Genomic DNA, 17,567 nt, shown 5'->3' on the forward strand with positions numbered 1-17,567 from the left:
TTTTTTTTTTTTTTTTTTTTTTTTTTTTTTTTTTTTTTTTTTTTTTTTTTTTTTTTTTTTTTGTCATTTATACAAATATCATTGGTTGTTTGATTATAGCCAAATTTTTTCCGTAATTGAAAACGATTATGTCGATCCCGTGAACCCATTTGCAACTCCGAGTCATCTCGATGATTTGGTTTCTATATGGATGGTGTTCTTACGGTTTATATATCTTCTTAGTTCATAATATTCGATCCAATAAAATTTAAAATCCTCGGAATTGATTTTTTTTTCTTTTTTTTTTTTCGGTGTGATTTGATAAATCACATTTTAAGGGTTACAAAACTGTTAGGATTGGTCATATTCCATTATGTTTGAATATTGAGTTTGCTTTGACTCCATAAATTAAGTACTTAAAATAAAGTAGAAGAATTTTTACAAAAAATAAAGGGATAGGAAGAGAGTCAAGGTTGGCGGCTGAGATAAGCATTCCCACAATTCTGATCTCTAATTGTATATTTCCAAGCTCAAACCGCGTGTAATAACACCACAATTCTATACGGAAGCCTTGAAAACCATACCTCCATATTAAATTATTAATCTAGAAGAAGCCAAAACGATCTCTTTAATAAAAGTCCTGATAATAATTTTACATCTGCAGAAGTAAGCTGAGGGAGTTTTGTGGCTTAGAAGTAATTTCCACCGCTCACTAAAATGTCTTCAAAGAAACTTTTATAGCAACAGAGAGTGGGAGACCAAAAAATAAAAATGTCCGTAAACGGTGGGGCTTACAGTCGTTGGGCCACCAAGTGATAATTCAAAATTCCACGGTTCCAAAATGACAAAAAAGTGAGAGATAGGACCGACATTGCAAATACTACAGTCGAACTCGCTTAGTCGACTTCCTCGATCTTCGGACCAGCACCACTACCTCCGCTAGCGCCGGTCGGGATGCTGTCGTCACCAGCGCCGCCCATATCGGCTCCAGCGCCTTGGTACATCTTCGCGATGATTGGGTTGCAGATGCTCTCCAACTCCTTCATCTTGTCTTCGAACTCATCGGCCTCAGCCAGCTGGTTGGCGTCAAGCCACTGGATGGACTGCTCGATGGCATCTTCGATCTTCTTCTTGTCAGCTGGGGATAGCTTGGCGCCGATCTTCTCGTCGTTCACTGTGTTCCTCATGTTGTATGCGTAGTTCTCCAAGGCGTTTTTGGCTTCTACCTTCTTCTTGTGCTCCTCATCCTCCGACTTGTACTTCTCTGCCTCTTGAACCATCTTCTCGATCTCCTCCTTTGAGAGTCTTCCCTTGTCGTTGGTGATTGTGATCTTGTTCTTTTGGCCGGTGGTCTTGTCTTCCGCAGACACGTTCAAGATACCGTTGGCATCGATATCGAAACACACTGTGATTTGAGGTACACCTCTGGGAGCTGGAGGGATGCCGGAGAGCTCGAATTTTCCAAGCAAGTTGTTGTCGCGGGTTCTTGTTCTTTCTCCTTCGTATACTTGGATCAACACACCAGGCTGGTTGTCGGAGTAGGTAGAGAATACCTGCTCCTTCTTGGTGGGAATTGTGGTGTTTCTTGGAATTAAGACAGTCATGACACCACCGGCGGTTTCCAAACCAAGCGAGAGCGGAGTAACATCCAACAAAAGAAGATCTTGAACCTTCTCGTTACCTTCACCGCTCAAGATGGCAGCTTGAACTGCGGCACCATAAGCAACAGCTTCATCGGGGTTAATGCTCTTGCAAAGCTCTTTGCCATTGAAGAAATCCTGCAGTAACTGTTGGACCTTGGGGATCCTAGTAGATCCACCGACAAGAACAACATCGTGGACGGTGCTCTTGTCCATCTTTGCATCCCGCAAACACTTCTCGACGGGTTCCATACACTTTCTGAAAAGATCCATGTTCAATTCCTCGAATCTGGCACGAGTGATGGTGGAGTAGAAGTCGATTCCTTCATACAAGGAGTCAATCTCAATGGTGGTCTGAGCAGTGGATGAGAGAGTCCTCTTAGCCCTCTCACACGAGGTTCTCAACCTTCTGAGAGCCCTTGGGTTGCCACTGATGTCCTTCTTGTGCTTCCTCTTGAACTCCTGGACGAAGTGGTTGACCAATCTGTTGTCGAAATCTTCACCACCAAGGTGAGTATCTCCAGCAGTGGCCTTGACCTCAAAGATACCCTCTTCAATGGTGAGAAGAGAGACATCAAAAGTACCACCTCCAAGATCGAAAATCAAAACGTTCTTTTCCCCGACACTGGTTGCCTTCTTGTCAAGACCATAGGCAATGGCAGCAGCCGTGGGCTCATTGATGATTCTCATGACATTGAGACCAGCAATAACACCAGCATCCTTGGTGGCCTGACGTTGGGAGTCGTTGAAATAAGCAGGAACGGTGACCACGGCATTCTTCACGTTGAAACCAAGGTAAGCTTCAGCAATCTCACGCATCTTAATGAGAACCATGGAAGAGATTTCTTCAGCAGCGAACTGCTTCTCTTCACCCTTGTAGTTAACCACAATCATGGGCTTGTCACCAGGGCCAGGGATGACCTTGAAAGGCCACAACTTAATGTCGCTCTGGACTGAAGAGTCACTGAATCTTCTTCCGATCAACCTCTTCGCGTCTGCGCCCAATTCAATCAGACAATTAATTAGTTAACAACTCAATTCGAAACACATCAAAACAGAGAATCGATGACAAAAACAGAGTACGATTGCCAATTCACAAATGTGGTGCGATTGGAGAGACACATTGACAAAAACTAACGGCCTAATCTTGTAAATATGAAACAAAACACCAATGCAGGAGAACAAGAACCTGTTAGGAACTGTCGTGACAATGCCGAAAGACATTATGAATAAATGATTTTCCATCACATTGAACTAAAGTACAAAACTCCTCAATGGACAACAAAGGTTATCCATGATCAGACCAATCGAAGTTCAATAATACGAGATTCAAAGCTAGAACAATAAAAGAATGCACAATGACGAACAATACAGCTACATACTGCTCAATAAGTTCTTTAGGTATAAATAATAAGTCCTGTCTATATCATCAATGCTATATTACATACATGGCACATTTCTAAATCATGCAATAACTGAAATCATCGGATCCACAAGAAACAGGATTAATTATCGATACAAAACTCAGATCTAAAAGAACTTCAAAGAATAAAACAAGATCTACAAATCAAAAACATAAACAAAACCAGAACACATTCACCAAGAACAACATTTCTAAATCCGAAGGCAACAAAAAAGGAGAATTAACTAATAATGTCGTTAAAAACTGAACGAAACTCGAGGTGAGACGAGATCCGATTACAAAGAAAGCGAAGGAGCTAGATCTTACCAAAGACGGTGTTTATCGGGTTCATGGCGACCTGGTTCTTAGCAGCATCACCAATCAAACGCTCGGTGTCGGTGAATCCAACATAGGAAGGAGTAGTCCTGTTACCCTGGTCATTGGCAATGATCTCAACACGGTCATGTTGCCAGACACCAACGCAAGAGTAGGTGGTTCCGAGATCGATTCCGATAGCCGGACCTTCTCCCTTGCCGGCCATTATGGTGTTCAGCTACGGTGGTAGCTAGGACGAAGAGATAAATGTGGATCAAAGAAAGAAGAAGCGGAGATCTGGGAAGAAAGATGAAATGAAGGAGAGGCGTAACTAGGTTATGTTAAGTAGTGTTGCAGAGGGCAATGAGATGATTATATAACCAGAAAATTCAAAAAATTCCAGAAGGTTCGGAATCCCTGTGGCTTATCCGAACCGTTGGATTGAAGAGAGAATGGACGGCCAGATTTTATCAGATGAGGTCGGCGTAGACTTCAGATTTCCCACTTTCCCTCTCGCGCCGTGTATTTTACAAACCCTTTCCCCGACACGCGAAACAAATATTGAATTTTCTTCTCATTTTTAATTGTCTAAAATTATCTAGATGGTTCCATAGTGTATTTTTTTATATTTTGTATATAAAAAAATAATTGTAATAATAATAGCCACAAATTATATATCTTTTATAATAATTTTTAAAAAAATATGTTCGGTAATCTATTTGATTAGATAGAATTAGACATGTTTGCAAGACAAGATGAAAAGCAACGCAGCTTATTATAAGAAACAATGAAAACATGTAACACAGATGTTTCCAAACACAATTTAAAAACAATAAAACATGTAATACATATGTTTGAACTTGAAATTTATGTCATGGGCTCACATACATTTGACTTGGATTCATGACATGTGAATGCCCAACAATATTATGTTGCATTTAGGTATGTTATGTGATGATGTATAATACCATGTAATGTATATATGTGATGTGTTTAATATATCTTTATATGAACAAAATGAAAAACTATGGATGTCATGCTACGTTTTGCCATGTGAAACCGTACAATAGAATATATGATGGTGTAAGATGAAAGACACAATGATTGTTATGTATGCGTGATGCATCTGTGAACTCTAACATGGATGAAAGGAAACATGAAATGATTTTGAAGTTAAGCTATGATTTTTAAATCATTAGGACATCATGCATTTATGTATGTCACGTGCATCTAGATACTTTTCTATTATGTTATGTTAGTATAGATTCGTATGTTCGATGTTTATGTTCGCTATGATATCATGCGGACCTTTCTCCTTTTGTGGCGTTCGGTGAAGCGTTAGCGTGTTGAGTCTCCTTAGTGGATCCATGTGCATGTGTATGGGCCGTGTGTAGAGAAATATCACACATCCAACCCTCTTCGAGATTGGAAAGAACTTAAGGTCATGCGACGATTTTAAAGGAGATGTCTAATCATAAATGTTTGTGTTTGCATTAGATAACTCCCATAAGTGACCAGAATTTGGGCTTCTTCCAACTAATTGGGTTTGATAAATGGGCCGCAGAAACTGGGCTACATTCGGTGGCAAAGGCCCATGATAATTGGGCCAACAGAATTAATTCATAAAATATTGAGATATTTTATATTAAAATATACCTTTCATAAAATAAAGGGTGAATTTATTAGGGAAGATTGGGTACTAAAGAATCCAAAAAGGCACCAATTGTTGTAGGGATAATAAACGCATCAATCCATTAAAATAAATAATAATAATAAATAAATAAATAAAATAATTAATTATTGTAGTGATTACTGAGCTCACCAGGAGAATTTGATGCAATATTATTGCCATTTTAAAAATAATAATAATAAAATAGAACAAGGAATGGGGGAGTGGGCACATTCCAAAATCATAAATTTATTCAAAAAATATTTTTTTTTATTTAAAAAATGTTAAGTATATTTCTAAACCTATTCAAATTTTTTTAAAATAATAATCACGTCTATTAAAATATTAAACCGTCAATTTTGAATTTATAAGTAACTCGGGACAAAATTAAAAATTTTAATACCCAATTTTTTTGCAATTTTTGTAGCGAACATGTTTACGTCACCTAATTTATATTTGCTTTTATCTAAACCAAAATATACCTCAATAAAAAAAATGATATCTAATGATTCGATAACAACGAATTTTTGTTATAGACCATACGTTATTTACGAGGGGTTACTTTTTTCAGCAAAAAAAAAAAAAAAAAGAACGCTCCACTATTTAGAAGTCAAATAAACGTGGAGTCTATATTTTTTTTTTAATTACGGTGTAATAATATATATATATATATATAGTGAGCGGACAATTGTAATACTCGAATTGTTTTGAGCGGATAGAAATATGTTCAAACTCTGTATAGATATAAAAGGCTTATCAGGTTCGATGCAATCACGTGCTATGTTTATGATCGACATCCATGAATTTCAAGCTAAAATTAGGCTACATACCTAAGATAATAAAATTAATACTTTATGAAATTTATAACAAAGAATAATATTCTTATTCCAAAAATATTTATAAATTATGAGGGTCATAAAACTTATGCTTAAATTAACTTAGAAAAAATAATTAAATTTGTTCGTTGATGATATTATATTTTATATAGGACTAGAAAGAATAAATCATATGATTTGTATGATGGTCTTAAATAATTTTAAAATATGAAAATATTGTTAAAGTTATATAAGTGATTGAAACCAAGATGATTTGAAAGAATAAATTATGAAAAATGGAAATGACGTATAACGTTTTACAATTATAACCTTACAACAAATGTCCATTGCCTTTAAAAATTTTCAATAATTGATTTTATGAGAAAAAAAATATCTTTTAATATTTTCAAATTATATCCATTTTTATTCTAAAAGTTCAATAATAAAATTTTATTTTAAAGATCTAATAAATAATAATATTTTTATCAAAAATTTTAAAAATAATAATAAAATATTATACATTTTTAATTTATGAAAATAATAATAATTATTATTTTGTTAAATTAGATAATTGATATTACAACAATTTTCTAAATCTAGGACTCAATTATTATTATTATTATTATTATTTTGTGTCTTTTTGTGACATAAATTCTCAATAATTGGCTTCCAAATCAGAAAACCAACGAAAAGACGACACGTCAAGTACACGTGTACGAATCATTCTCTTGGCTCTCCGCCATTGCCGCAAAGGCAAGCTCCTGATGGCTAGGGACGCATCAGAGCCGTCAGTTTTCCTGAACGATATTAATTGACCGGCCACTAGTAGGCCACTTGGCAAGTTAGTCAATCAAAATCCGCCACGTGTTCCTCCTGACCCGTTACCTGGGGTAGAGGGATTATTCGTCTCCATATGTTTAGGTTGTTACCAATATTACTCAAAATTAAATTAATTTTTAGTACAGTGGGCCAGAGACCCAGGTGCAGGTGGGCCTCCAAATTAAGATCCATTGAATCCATACCACTAATCAAAACTAACATTAGGGGGCATTTTGGGTATTTACTCCCGAAACAACACGAGTTAGCTTAACTAAATCTATATTTGATTAACACGCTTCTTACCGTACTTTATTTAAATGCATTCAATTTTTATAAAATATATTAGCGACGGTATTTTTTACCCAGCTCATGGGTGAAAAATTCAACCCTTGGAACGTACTATAGTCCTATGTAGCAAAGAGCTGATATTAAGGAGTCAAATTTTTCCATGAGTTATTGGAAAAGATCCGTTTGTGATCTGTGAAGTAACTTTTATCTGCTGAATGATGACTATAGAAAATTATGACATAAGCGATTCATTAGATTTAAATTATAATTATTAATAAAATTTGACGTTAGCTTGGTTGCCCTAAACGAGAAGAAATTATAAAATAAAAAATGTTTTTACATATATATTTTAATGCATAGGGAACATGAACGGATAGACCAAAATTAATTTTGTTTTAATTGGGCGGTTGAAATTGAATTCCAAGATAAATATGTTATGTAGTAAATAAATAAATAATATATATACGTATATTTCTAGATATAAAATATCATGCATTTGGAAATATACATATACATATATATATTATATATATATATTAAGAATTTCGACCAATTCTGTTTTGACAATTTTTTAAAATTTTATTTTTAAGAATTATAGAATTTTAGAAAATAATTATGGGGCTATTGAGAATGTTTGCTTAATCAACCACACTTATAAATCGGCGAATGTTATTTATTTATAATCAAATAAATTATAAAAAATAGTAATAAATGGAAGGAACAAGATGCTTATGGTAAAAAGGCCGTATCTAGATATTTGGTTCATAATAAAATATCAAATGCATAATTTTCTTTTTAATTGGCTGAATTAAATCAAATAATAATAAAATAAAAATAAATAAATTTAGGAAATAATAAGTGCATGTACTAATGGGGCAATTATTTTGACCAAAGATAAATTGACAAAAATAACCTTCCACATAAATATTTAACTAACACAAGTGGTGAATTAGCATTTAATTAATCCAATAAATGATTGGCAATTAATATAATCTAAATGTTTGTAAAATAACCATGTTCAACGCATAGTTGGAATTGGATCAACCCATGTAGTTATTTTTCTAAAATAAAGTTTAATGTTTTAATCTTGAAATATTTTGTAAATATATATTCATTATATATATAGATATATATATATATATATATATATATTGTCATAAGTAAAATTTATTTTTTAAAACTTTTAATTAAAAAAAATTGAACTTTATTTGAATTATTCGGGATACCAATCCAACTGACCCCAAATTTCGAGTTAGTTCAAAAGATTTTTTCAACCAACGCAATCCAATCCAACTTGTGGAACATATCAAAATCCACATTAACTTTTTTTCTAATTTATATCACAATATTAATAATTCATTTAAATAAATTTTAATTCTTTTTAGTAGTTATTAATCATCACGTATGGAATATTGAGTCATTCACATCTAAAGAAGTGTACGTTGTAATATTAATAATAACATTAACTATTTAAATGTAAATTTTTTGGTGTTTCAACTTTGTACGTGAAAGAAAAGAATATATATTAATTATGCTTTAATTAAAAAAAGAAAGGATTTTAATGATCAAATTTATTGCTACTTAGATGAGGGCACATATTGAGATAAACCATATAGTATGGGAATTAAAAAATATTTCCAAACCCCAATAAATCCAATTATACAATATGCTCTAATGGCCACATGTTTTATTAAAAAATAAAAATAAATAATAATAATAATAATAATAATAATGATTGAATTTATTTTACCATAATCTTTTCTAACTTTTTTTTTATTTTTTTATTTTTTAAATGTATGGATTTAATTTTTATACGACGATCCTTAAATTAAGTCTTATGTCTCGTGGACATAGATTATTAATAACGGACATAAAAGCTCCTAATATATTAATTAATATATAGGTAGTTTCTATAAGTCTTTTTTCAATAAAAAAATTTGTGTTTTTCTTTGAAAAAATAAATTTTTAATTAATAAAAATACTTTTATGGTCGATGGTAGAAGAAAACTGTCAGTACTATATTTAAAAAATATCTTACCGCTTTAAATATTATCTAAAACAAATATTGTAGAGTTTTAAAATTTTTCATTAAACCCTTCCATTAAAAAAAGTTTAAAAATATTCTTACTGGGACTATATTAAAATAAAATACGAGTATAATTTGAAAAGTAACATAAACATCTTTTACCTAAAAGTTAAAAAAAAATTTCTTACCGTCAGTATATACGAAAATTGTCTACGGAAGTCTCATAGATTATTTCTAAATTTTTTAATGTTACTTTTGAAAATTTACGAATATTTTTAAGATGTAGTACAAAGGGTATTGTTATTTATTATTTATTTTTTTTTTAATTGAGGGTGCTTTTACAGTATTTTAAGAAAATTTCAAACTATTTTTGAAATAAATATTAATGATTTTCATATTTTTAATTTTTTTTAAAAGTTTATAAATATTTTTCCGATAAAATTGAGAGATATTTTTATTAATTTAATAAATTTAAAATAAGTTGAAATTGATACAGGTGGCGAAATTCAAGCTTAAAAGAAATATTATTTTCTAATAAAAAAAACATAAACTAAATTAATGAAAATTATATTTAATTATAATTAAATTATTAAAGAGATTAGAATATTGTGGCTAAGAAGCAATAAGTGACCACATTTAATAAATTTGTTCATTGAATGACCCAAGTTTGATTGTGACCAAGTATTAAGATGGGATATATAATTTAAAAAAAATGGTTCATTTGATCCCTTCGATAGCCGATATGACCAGTTTGAACGATAAAGAAAAATTACACAAAGACAACATTTACGAGAAGAAGCCTAATGCACGACAAAAGTCAAACTGACATAGAAAAACTAAGCTGAAAAAATAGAATATGTGTCGAAACTCAAATGCAATTCATTGGCCTCCGCTCTAGTCGGTCTCATTGAAAGGAGCAATCAACTTCTTAAGGAGACACACGTCATGCGTTCCCTCGATCGGTGACATCTTGATTCAATTCAATCGGGTTTTATTTTTAACCTAATTCGTAAGGAAAAACATAAGAAACGCTCAAAAGTTCTCGTTTAAATATTTGTTTTTAACATAGAGAATGTGAGCGTTTCCTTGTTGAAGATGAAGTGAAGACAAGGTTGAAGAATAAAGAAATGTTCTCGAGGTTTTGTTGGGGTCATATCAACCTTATCCAAGGGAGGAGTTGTAACGACCCAGATCCACCGCTAGTAGATATTGTCTACTTTGGGCTTTCCCTTTCGGGCTTTCCCTTAAGGCTTTAAAACGCGTATGCTAGGGAAATGAAAGGTCTCCACACTCTTATAAAGGGTGTGTGGTTCTCGTCCCCGACGGATGTGAGACATCGCAGGAGTAATTAGAGGATAACAAACCACAAGAAAAGAAGAATTAGATGAACAAAGAAAAGAACATTAATACGAAAGGACCGAGACAAAGAAAAAAAGTGGAGACCGAGGTTGAGACAAGGATAAACCCTAACTTGGGATGAATGCACTAAAGGGACGAACTCAGTATATTTGAGGAAATTTGAGGAAATGAAGCAGCAAGGTCGAGACAAACAATCTTCCCAGCATTAAAAAGTGAATTGAAGATGTGTCGTCAAGTGCAAAGTTGAGGAAAATCGTTCACGTAACATGAAAATCAAGTGGAGAAGTAACGGGAAACCTTTATCGAGACTGAGATTGTTGTCCGGGCATGAAGAGGAGAAATGCGGGGAAGAAGAGAGAGAGAAACTGGAAAGATAAGAATAAAAAAAGAAAAACGAACAACAAACAATGATAACGACCATGCCAATCATGGATGAAAAAAGAGGAGAGAAAATAAAATAAAATATATTAATCATAATAACAAAAATATCGCATCCACTTTTTAATTAATACAAAAACTTACGTACGAACCAAAATTTGGATTATTACGTTTTATGTTTTATATTTACTAATATCGGTAACTAGCTATACGAATGCGGGTAATTGTCGACACAGTTGTGTGTCACGGTCATGCTTGTCCAACCGTTCACAAGTGCGATTGTGACTGTGAATGTTTGCTGAATCCACCACACCTCAATGGGGGTGAGAGTTCTCTTATTTATAATTATTTTCAGAATACAGAAATATGGTAAATTACAAATATTATGGAAATAGTAATAAAAGGAAAGAATAATAAATGAATGCAATATATTTGCCTTTAATAAGAGGGCAAATATGGTAACCCGTAATGTAAGGCAAATATCTAGATATTTGCCTTATAGTGACGGTCAACTATCCTTAACACCCCCCCGCAAGCTGAGCGTCGGATTTGAACGAACGTAAAGCTTGGATCTGAAAAATTCAAAGAGAGGTCGAGAAATACTCTTTGTGAAGATGTCAGCAACTTGGAGATGAGAGGGTACATATTGTGTGCGAAGTTTGCCAGCGATAACAAGTTCTCGAAGGAAATGATAATCTAGTTCAACATGTTTGGCCCGCTTGTGAGAAACGGGATTAGAGCTCAAAAAAATAGCACTTTTGTTGTCACATAAGAGTAAGGGCTGCTTTGAAATAGGGACCTTGAGGTCATGCAAAAGATGCGTAACCCAAAGAAGTTCAGCAGCGGTTGTGGCAAGAGCACGATACTCAGATTCACAGCTGGAGCGTGAGACAGTAGGTTGCTTTTTGGCACTCCAAGAAACCAGATTGTTACCAAGATAAATAGAATAGCCGGATGTAGAACGACGAGTATCGGGACAACCAGCCCAGTCAGCATCCGAATAAGCGACTAGCGTACTAGGAACATTGGATGGACGAAAGGTAAGACCAAAGTGGAGTGTTCCTTTGACATAGCGAAGAATACGTTTGACAGCAAGAAAGTGATCTGCAGTAGGGGCATGCAAGAATTGACTGACAGAATTGACAGCATAGGCAATATCTGGACGCGTAATAGTCAAGTACTGAAGGGCGCCAACAAGAGATCTGTAGAGAGTAGGATCAGAGAAAGGAGAACCATCAGCAGTCAAGTGTTGAGAAACAACCATGGGAGTGTGAACTGGTTTGCTATCGAGCAACTGAGCACGAGTAAGAATATCTCGAGCATATTTTAACTGACTAATAAAGAGACCATCAGGAGTGGGTGAAGCTTCAAGACCAAGAAAGTAACTGAGAGAACCCAAATCTTTGGTAGCAAACTCAGAATGAAGCTTGCGAGTAAAGCTGTCAATAAGAGATGAGTTGTTGCCGGTAACAATAATGTCATCAACATAAAGAAGCAAATAGATAATGTTAGATTGCTGATGAAAGACAAAAAGGGACGTGTCAGCGCGACTGCAAGAAAACCCAAGTGTGAGAAGAAATGAGCTAAAACGCTGAAACCAAGCACGAGGAGCTTGCTTTAAACCATAGAGGGCTTTCTTTAATAGACAAACATGAGTGGGAAATCGAGGATCAATATACCCAGGAGGTTGTTCCATATGAACACGTTCAATAAGAGTTCCATTGAGAAAAGCATTCTTGACATCAAGTTGTCGAAGAGGCCATTTATTTGTGACTGCAATAGAAAGCACAACACGGACAGTGGTAGCTTTGACAACCGGACTGAAAGTGTCAGTGTAGTCAAGACCAGGAACCTGAGTATAACCTTTGGCAACAAGACGAGCCTTGAAACGCTCGACAGATCCATCAGGCAAATATTTAATACGAAACACCCATTTAGAGCCCACGATGTTGGTGTTAGCAGGGCGAGGAACCAAAGTCCAAGTATCATTTTGTTGTAATGCTTGAATTTCTTCATCCATGGCAGCCACCCAAGCAGGATTCTTAGCCGCAGATTTGAATCCTTTTGGCTCAGTGGATGCAAGAAGAGCAGAAAGAAGTCCAGATGAGCCCAAAATACCAAGATTTGCTGGATGACGAGTCTTGAATATACCAGCTTTGGCTCGTGTGATCATAGGATGAGTGCCCAAAGAAGAGAAATCAACAGGAGGTTCAATAGAGGTCGAATTAGAAGTCGAAGGTGGCAAAGTGGAACCTGCAAGAGAAGTATCAACCTGCACAGACTCATCTACAAGGTCAGAACAAATATCACACGGGGATGAACTGGATCGAGGAGTTTGCGGTGATGAAGTGGTAGGGGGGGATGAATCAATATGATGAAAATGTGGTTCTAAGAAATTTGAAATAGGAATAGAGGAAAGAGGTTGGGTCTGGGAGCTAGGGATAGCAGGAAAGTGGGTTTCATCAAATTGAGCATGACAGGTGATATATAGCTTAGTGGTGGAGAAGAACAGTAGAAGATTTCAAAAGCCATTGAAAAGAAAGGATCTAGGTTGCTAAACCAAAATGGCTCTGATACCATGTGAATGTTTGCTGAATCCACCACACCTCAATGGGGGTGAGAGTTCTCTTATTTATAATTATTTTCAGAATACAGAAATATGGTAAATTACAAATATTATGGAAATAGTAATAAAAGGAAAGAATAATAAATGAATGCAATATATTTGCCTTTAATAAGAGGGCAAATATGGTAACCCGTAATGTAAGGCAAATATCTAGATATTTGCCTTATAGTGACGGTCAACTATCCTTAACAGTGACACTGTTCACGTTGATTAAGGAATCTTGCACGAGTATGATGCTTCGTTAGTACCTGGTACGTAACGTGATATCGAGCTAAAGTATGATTAGACTCTCTTTCTATACAATCCCTCGAAGGGTTCGTCTCGGGTTTGGAACCGTAAGTAGGGCCCGATACCAATTTGAAATATTTTACATTTTTTTTTTCCAAATGGTAAATATATTCGAATGCTATTATATTATATATGTGTACTCCACCGTCACATTCTCCTACCAAACATTGCCTTATATATTAATTGCAAGTAAAAATTATATTGCCATCATACAAATTTCTTCTCTTCTGTGCCTTACTTTTTTTCTCTCTCGCTCAGCCTACCTGTTTCTCCTACTACAAACACCGCTAATAATGGCGGCGGCAGTGACGACCACGGCGGTGCTGTGGCGGATTCGGCTCGGCTCGGCTCTGCGAGCGGCTTTCGCTTGTAGCTTAATTGGCGGGGTCATGATGTTCGGACCGGCGTCAGTGAGGAAGTTACTGTCGTTTCCGGCTTTCTCTTACTTCACAACTATTTCAATTGTACTAACGGACGCCGTTTCTATTGGCGACGCCGTTAGGGGTGTGTGGCACGTGATGTGGGCGGTGGTGTCAGTGTTGGTCTTGTCTGTGCCTTGCTTGTATTTGGTCGGACCGGAGCGGTTCACCGGTGGGTTGTCTGCGGCGGTGGCTGTGGCAATTAGTGCGTTTGTGGTGGCGCTTCCGATGAGAACCCATGTGCTGACTAAGCGAATCGCGTTTGGACAGCTGGTGATTGTGTACGTTGGGACGGTGGTTCACGGCGGCCAGACGAGTTTCTTTATGCACCCAATTCGTGTTGCGTCCAGTACGGCTGCCGGAGCTCTCGCCGCCGTCGTTGCTATGGTGTTGCCGTACCCTCGGCTCGCTTCCTTTCAGGTAAAACGAACTTTATCATAATCACATATCAAAATTTTAGTTAAATTAAAAAATTTTAAATTTTCATAAATATATTACCAAAATTTTTGTTTATAAGAACAAAAACTTGTAACATATTATTATTATTATTATTATTAATTATTTGGAGTAAACATTATTCATTCAATCTAAGTATATGGTGAATAATACGATTTGTTTTATTAAATATTTTGCAAAATTAATGGCTGTAAATGAATGGTTTTATGACAAAGACTTTTGAAAAATAGTGTTGGTTTTTTAAATGCTGAATATTTATATATTTAATTTTAAATTTTAAATTTGTATATTATAAAATTTTAATTTTATGTTCAATTTATATATTTTTTTTCTAAAAAAATATTTTTATAAGCATTTTTAGTTGAGGACCACTCTTATAATTTAATTTAACTTAGTTTTAAAAACTTAAATTGAAACATACTATTAATGATTTACGTCAAACAAAAAAAAGTTATATATAAAAAATGCATTAATTAATATTTTACATAATTTGTTTCGAAATACATTTTAATTCTTTAGATATACAAAAACTTCGATATTTATTTTCTTGAAATCAAATTCTCATAATATAATGCAAACAGCTAAAATTTTTCAGGATAATCATTAATAATTAAAATCTCACCTATCTCAAATTTTAAATATTAAATATTTAGAACTCAGAATGCATTACTAATATTGGTTACAAACTCAAATATTCTTAATATTTATAATAATTTTAGAAATAGAGTCAGGGTGGGATTATAAACCTATTTTCGATTTTTTAACTAATTTAACTTTACCCAAAGAAAAAAAAAAAAAAAAACTAATCCAACTCGGTTATATAATTTTGTAAAAGTATAATTAAAATATTTATTTGTTGTTTGGGGGTGTAGATAAGGAAACTTAGTAGAGCTTATTGTGAGAATGGGTGCGAGAGGACGGGAGCCATGGTGGAAGGGTTCGGCGCCAAGACTAAAGCAGAGGCGGTTGCGTCAATGGCCGAAGCCAAGGCCCTATCCACCACCGGAACTAAGCTGCTTCGATCCATCCAACCAAATCTGGTATGATGTTTGATTTCTATATTTTAATTTCAAATTTCTAAAAAAAATTGTAAAATTATTAACTTAAACAAATCTCATGAACGCAGGGAGGGATGATTTGGGAGCGGCAACAGAAGGAGATTGCAGAAAAGTTGGTAGGATTCGAGGTTGCTCTGAGAGGAATGGAAGCGGCCTTAACTTCCCCTTCCATTGCGATTGGAGCAATGGACGAAGAACTCTGCAATTCGCTCAACAATCTCAAACCCAAAGCCACTTTAAAGCTACAGAGTTTCAAGATTTCCTTTCCTCCTAATGCCACAACCGCGCCGGAGACGAAGCCGCCATTCTCAACCCCTCCGCCTCTCAACGTTTCTCTCATTACCCCTCAGATTCTTCCGCCTTCGTTCTTCTTGCGTTGTATGGAACTTCTTCACTATGGCTCAACTGCCGCCGCCACCACCACCCAGAATCTTGTCTCCGACGTGGAAATCGATCGGAAAGCCAACGGGATAGAAGTAACCGAGTTGAGAAACGGCGGTACCAAAAATACTCGTTGGGGCATTTTGTCGAACACCTTGCCTACAAAGCAGAGTTCGTGTTTTGCGCTGAAATGCTCGATTACTTTGGGGCTTGCTGTGTTTCTGGGTCTGACTTATACAAAGTCGAATGGGTATTGGTCAGGATTGACGGTTGCCATCAGCCTTGCAACAGAGAGACAAGCCGTATTTACTGTTGCAAACGCTCGAGCTCAAGGGACAGCAATGGGGTCAATCTATGGCGTTCTGTGCTGTTTTATTTTGAGAAAACTTGAGTATTTATGGCTATTACCTCTTCTCCCTTGGGTTGTTTTTTCCAGCTTTCTAGTTCATAGTAGAATGTATGGTCCAGCCGGTGCGACTTCCTCAGCATTAGGCGCATTGCTAGTTCTTGGGAGGAAGAATTATGGCATTCCATCTGAGTTTGCTAATGCTAGAATCACAGAAGCTTGCATTGGATTGATCTGTTTCTTAACAATGGAGCTTATCTTCAACCCAACAAGAGCAGCAACTTTAGCTAAAACAGAGTTCTCAAGGAGTTTGGAGGCTCTTCAAGAGTACATCAAAAGGGTAATCCTTATTCCTCAAAAGAACATCAATTTCAGTTCACTGATAGAACATCACAAAACTCTGAAATCCCACGTTAGTCAATTAGAAAAGTTCATTGCTGAAGCTAGGTTTGAGCCTAATTTCTGGTTCACACCTTTCCAAAGTGGCTGCTATGATAATCTTCTGAAATCCCTGCAGAAAACAGTGAATATCTTACATTTTCTACCGCATGAAATGAATCTTCTCTGTTTAGAACTTAATAGATCTGGGGTTGTTGGGAAGGAGGTTCATGATAGTTTAAGTGAAGACATGGATGCTTTCTGCAAAAAAGTTGGATGTTCACTGAATTTCATGGAGAAACTGAGCATGATGAAGGAATTACAGAACACAAACAAGAACCAGTGTTCTGAAATGGAGATGGGGAAGATGATTCCAAATGATGGATGCAGAGCTCTTGCTCTAGTTGAAGAAGATGTTGAGAAAATTGTGGGCTCTTTCTGCCAACATGCAAATGAAATACTGACCAAAGCTTACACAAATGAAGAAGGTGAAGCAAATCAGAGAGGGCAAATGACACTTTGTTTGAGTTCAATTGGGTTTTGTATGGAGTGTTTGATGAGAGAAACAATGGCGATGGAGAAGGAAGTTCATCAGCTGCTGAAACTGGAGAATCCATCAGTTCACATCAACCTGCAACAACTCTCAACAAAAGTGAATGCTCATCACTGTAAATGATATATTTATATTGATATACTGAATTTGCTTTGCAGTAATCAGACAACGTTTATGGTCTGAGCAAAGGCAAGAGATGCTGCTACTAGGCTACTATATGTAAGTTCATATAATAAACATTGATTCAATAAAAACGTTATTCTTAAATCAAATCCGACTTGTTTTTTAGTTCAACTACCTATCGAGATGATTCATGTCGTTTTTGTTAGCAAGACAGGTTCGAACTTGCAACGAATAGTCGTAAAAGTAAGA

General features: G+C 35.3%; 2 protein-coding genes across 2 annotated transcripts; one reads left to right on the plus strand and one right to left on the minus strand.

The window, feature by feature from the left end:
* Window positions 1-586: 586 nt before the first annotated feature.
* On the minus strand, window positions 587-3,687 carry LOC111463318 (heat shock cognate 70 kDa protein 2). Its single transcript, XM_023107199.1, has 2 exons — window positions 3,349-3,687; window positions 587-2,614 (listed from the first exon to the last, which is right to left on the minus strand). Exons 1-2 carry the CDS (start codon window positions 3,560-3,562, stop codon window positions 876-878), a joined length of 1,953 nt encoding a protein of 650 aa, XP_022962967.1. The 5' UTR covers window positions 3,563-3,687; the 3' UTR covers window positions 587-875.
* Window positions 3,688-13,831: 10,144 nt separating this feature from the next.
* LOC111463346 lies at window positions 13,832-17,467 on the plus strand. The gene is made up of 3 exons (XM_023107245.1): window positions 13,832-14,443; window positions 15,352-15,519; window positions 15,606-17,467. The coding sequence occupies exons 1-3, from the start codon at window positions 13,898-13,900 to the stop codon at window positions 17,316-17,318; spliced, it is 2,427 nt and encodes an 808-aa protein (XP_022963013.1). The 5' UTR covers window positions 13,832-13,897; the 3' UTR covers window positions 17,319-17,467.
* The last annotated feature ends 100 nt before the right edge of the window (window positions 17,468-17,567 follow it).

The sequence above is a fragment of the Cucurbita moschata genome, unplaced genomic scaffold (genome assembly GCF_002738365.1).
Source record: "Cucurbita moschata cultivar Rifu unplaced genomic scaffold, Cmos_1.0 Cmo_Scf00028, whole genome shotgun sequence".
Taxonomy (NCBI): Eukaryota; Viridiplantae; Streptophyta; class Magnoliopsida; order Cucurbitales; family Cucurbitaceae; genus Cucurbita; species Cucurbita moschata.

What these genes read in the sequence shown, in the direction of transcription:
- LOC111463318 (XM_023107199.1), bottom strand. Translation starts at nt 3,562, where the DNA reads ATGGCCGGCAAGGGAGAAGGTCCGGCTATCGGAATCGATCTCGGAACC. An exon ending in CCCGATAAACACCGTCTTTG is followed by an intron (nt 2,615 to 3,348) that starts GTAAGATCTAGC and finishes AATTGGGCGCAG; the next exon opens with ACGCGAAGAGGTTGATCGGA.
- LOC111463346 (XM_023107245.1), top strand. Translation starts at nt 13,898, where the DNA reads ATGGCGGCGGCAGTGACGACCACGGCGGTGCTGTGGCGGATTCGGCTC. An exon ending in CTCGGCTCGCTTCCTTTCAG is followed by an intron (nt 14,444 to 15,351) that starts GTAAAACGAACT and finishes TTGGGGGTGTAG; the next exon opens with ATAAGGAAACTTAGTAGAGC. An exon ending in GATCCATCCAACCAAATCTG is followed by an intron (nt 15,520 to 15,605) that starts GTATGATGTTTG and finishes TCATGAACGCAG; the next exon opens with GGAGGGATGATTTGGGAGCG.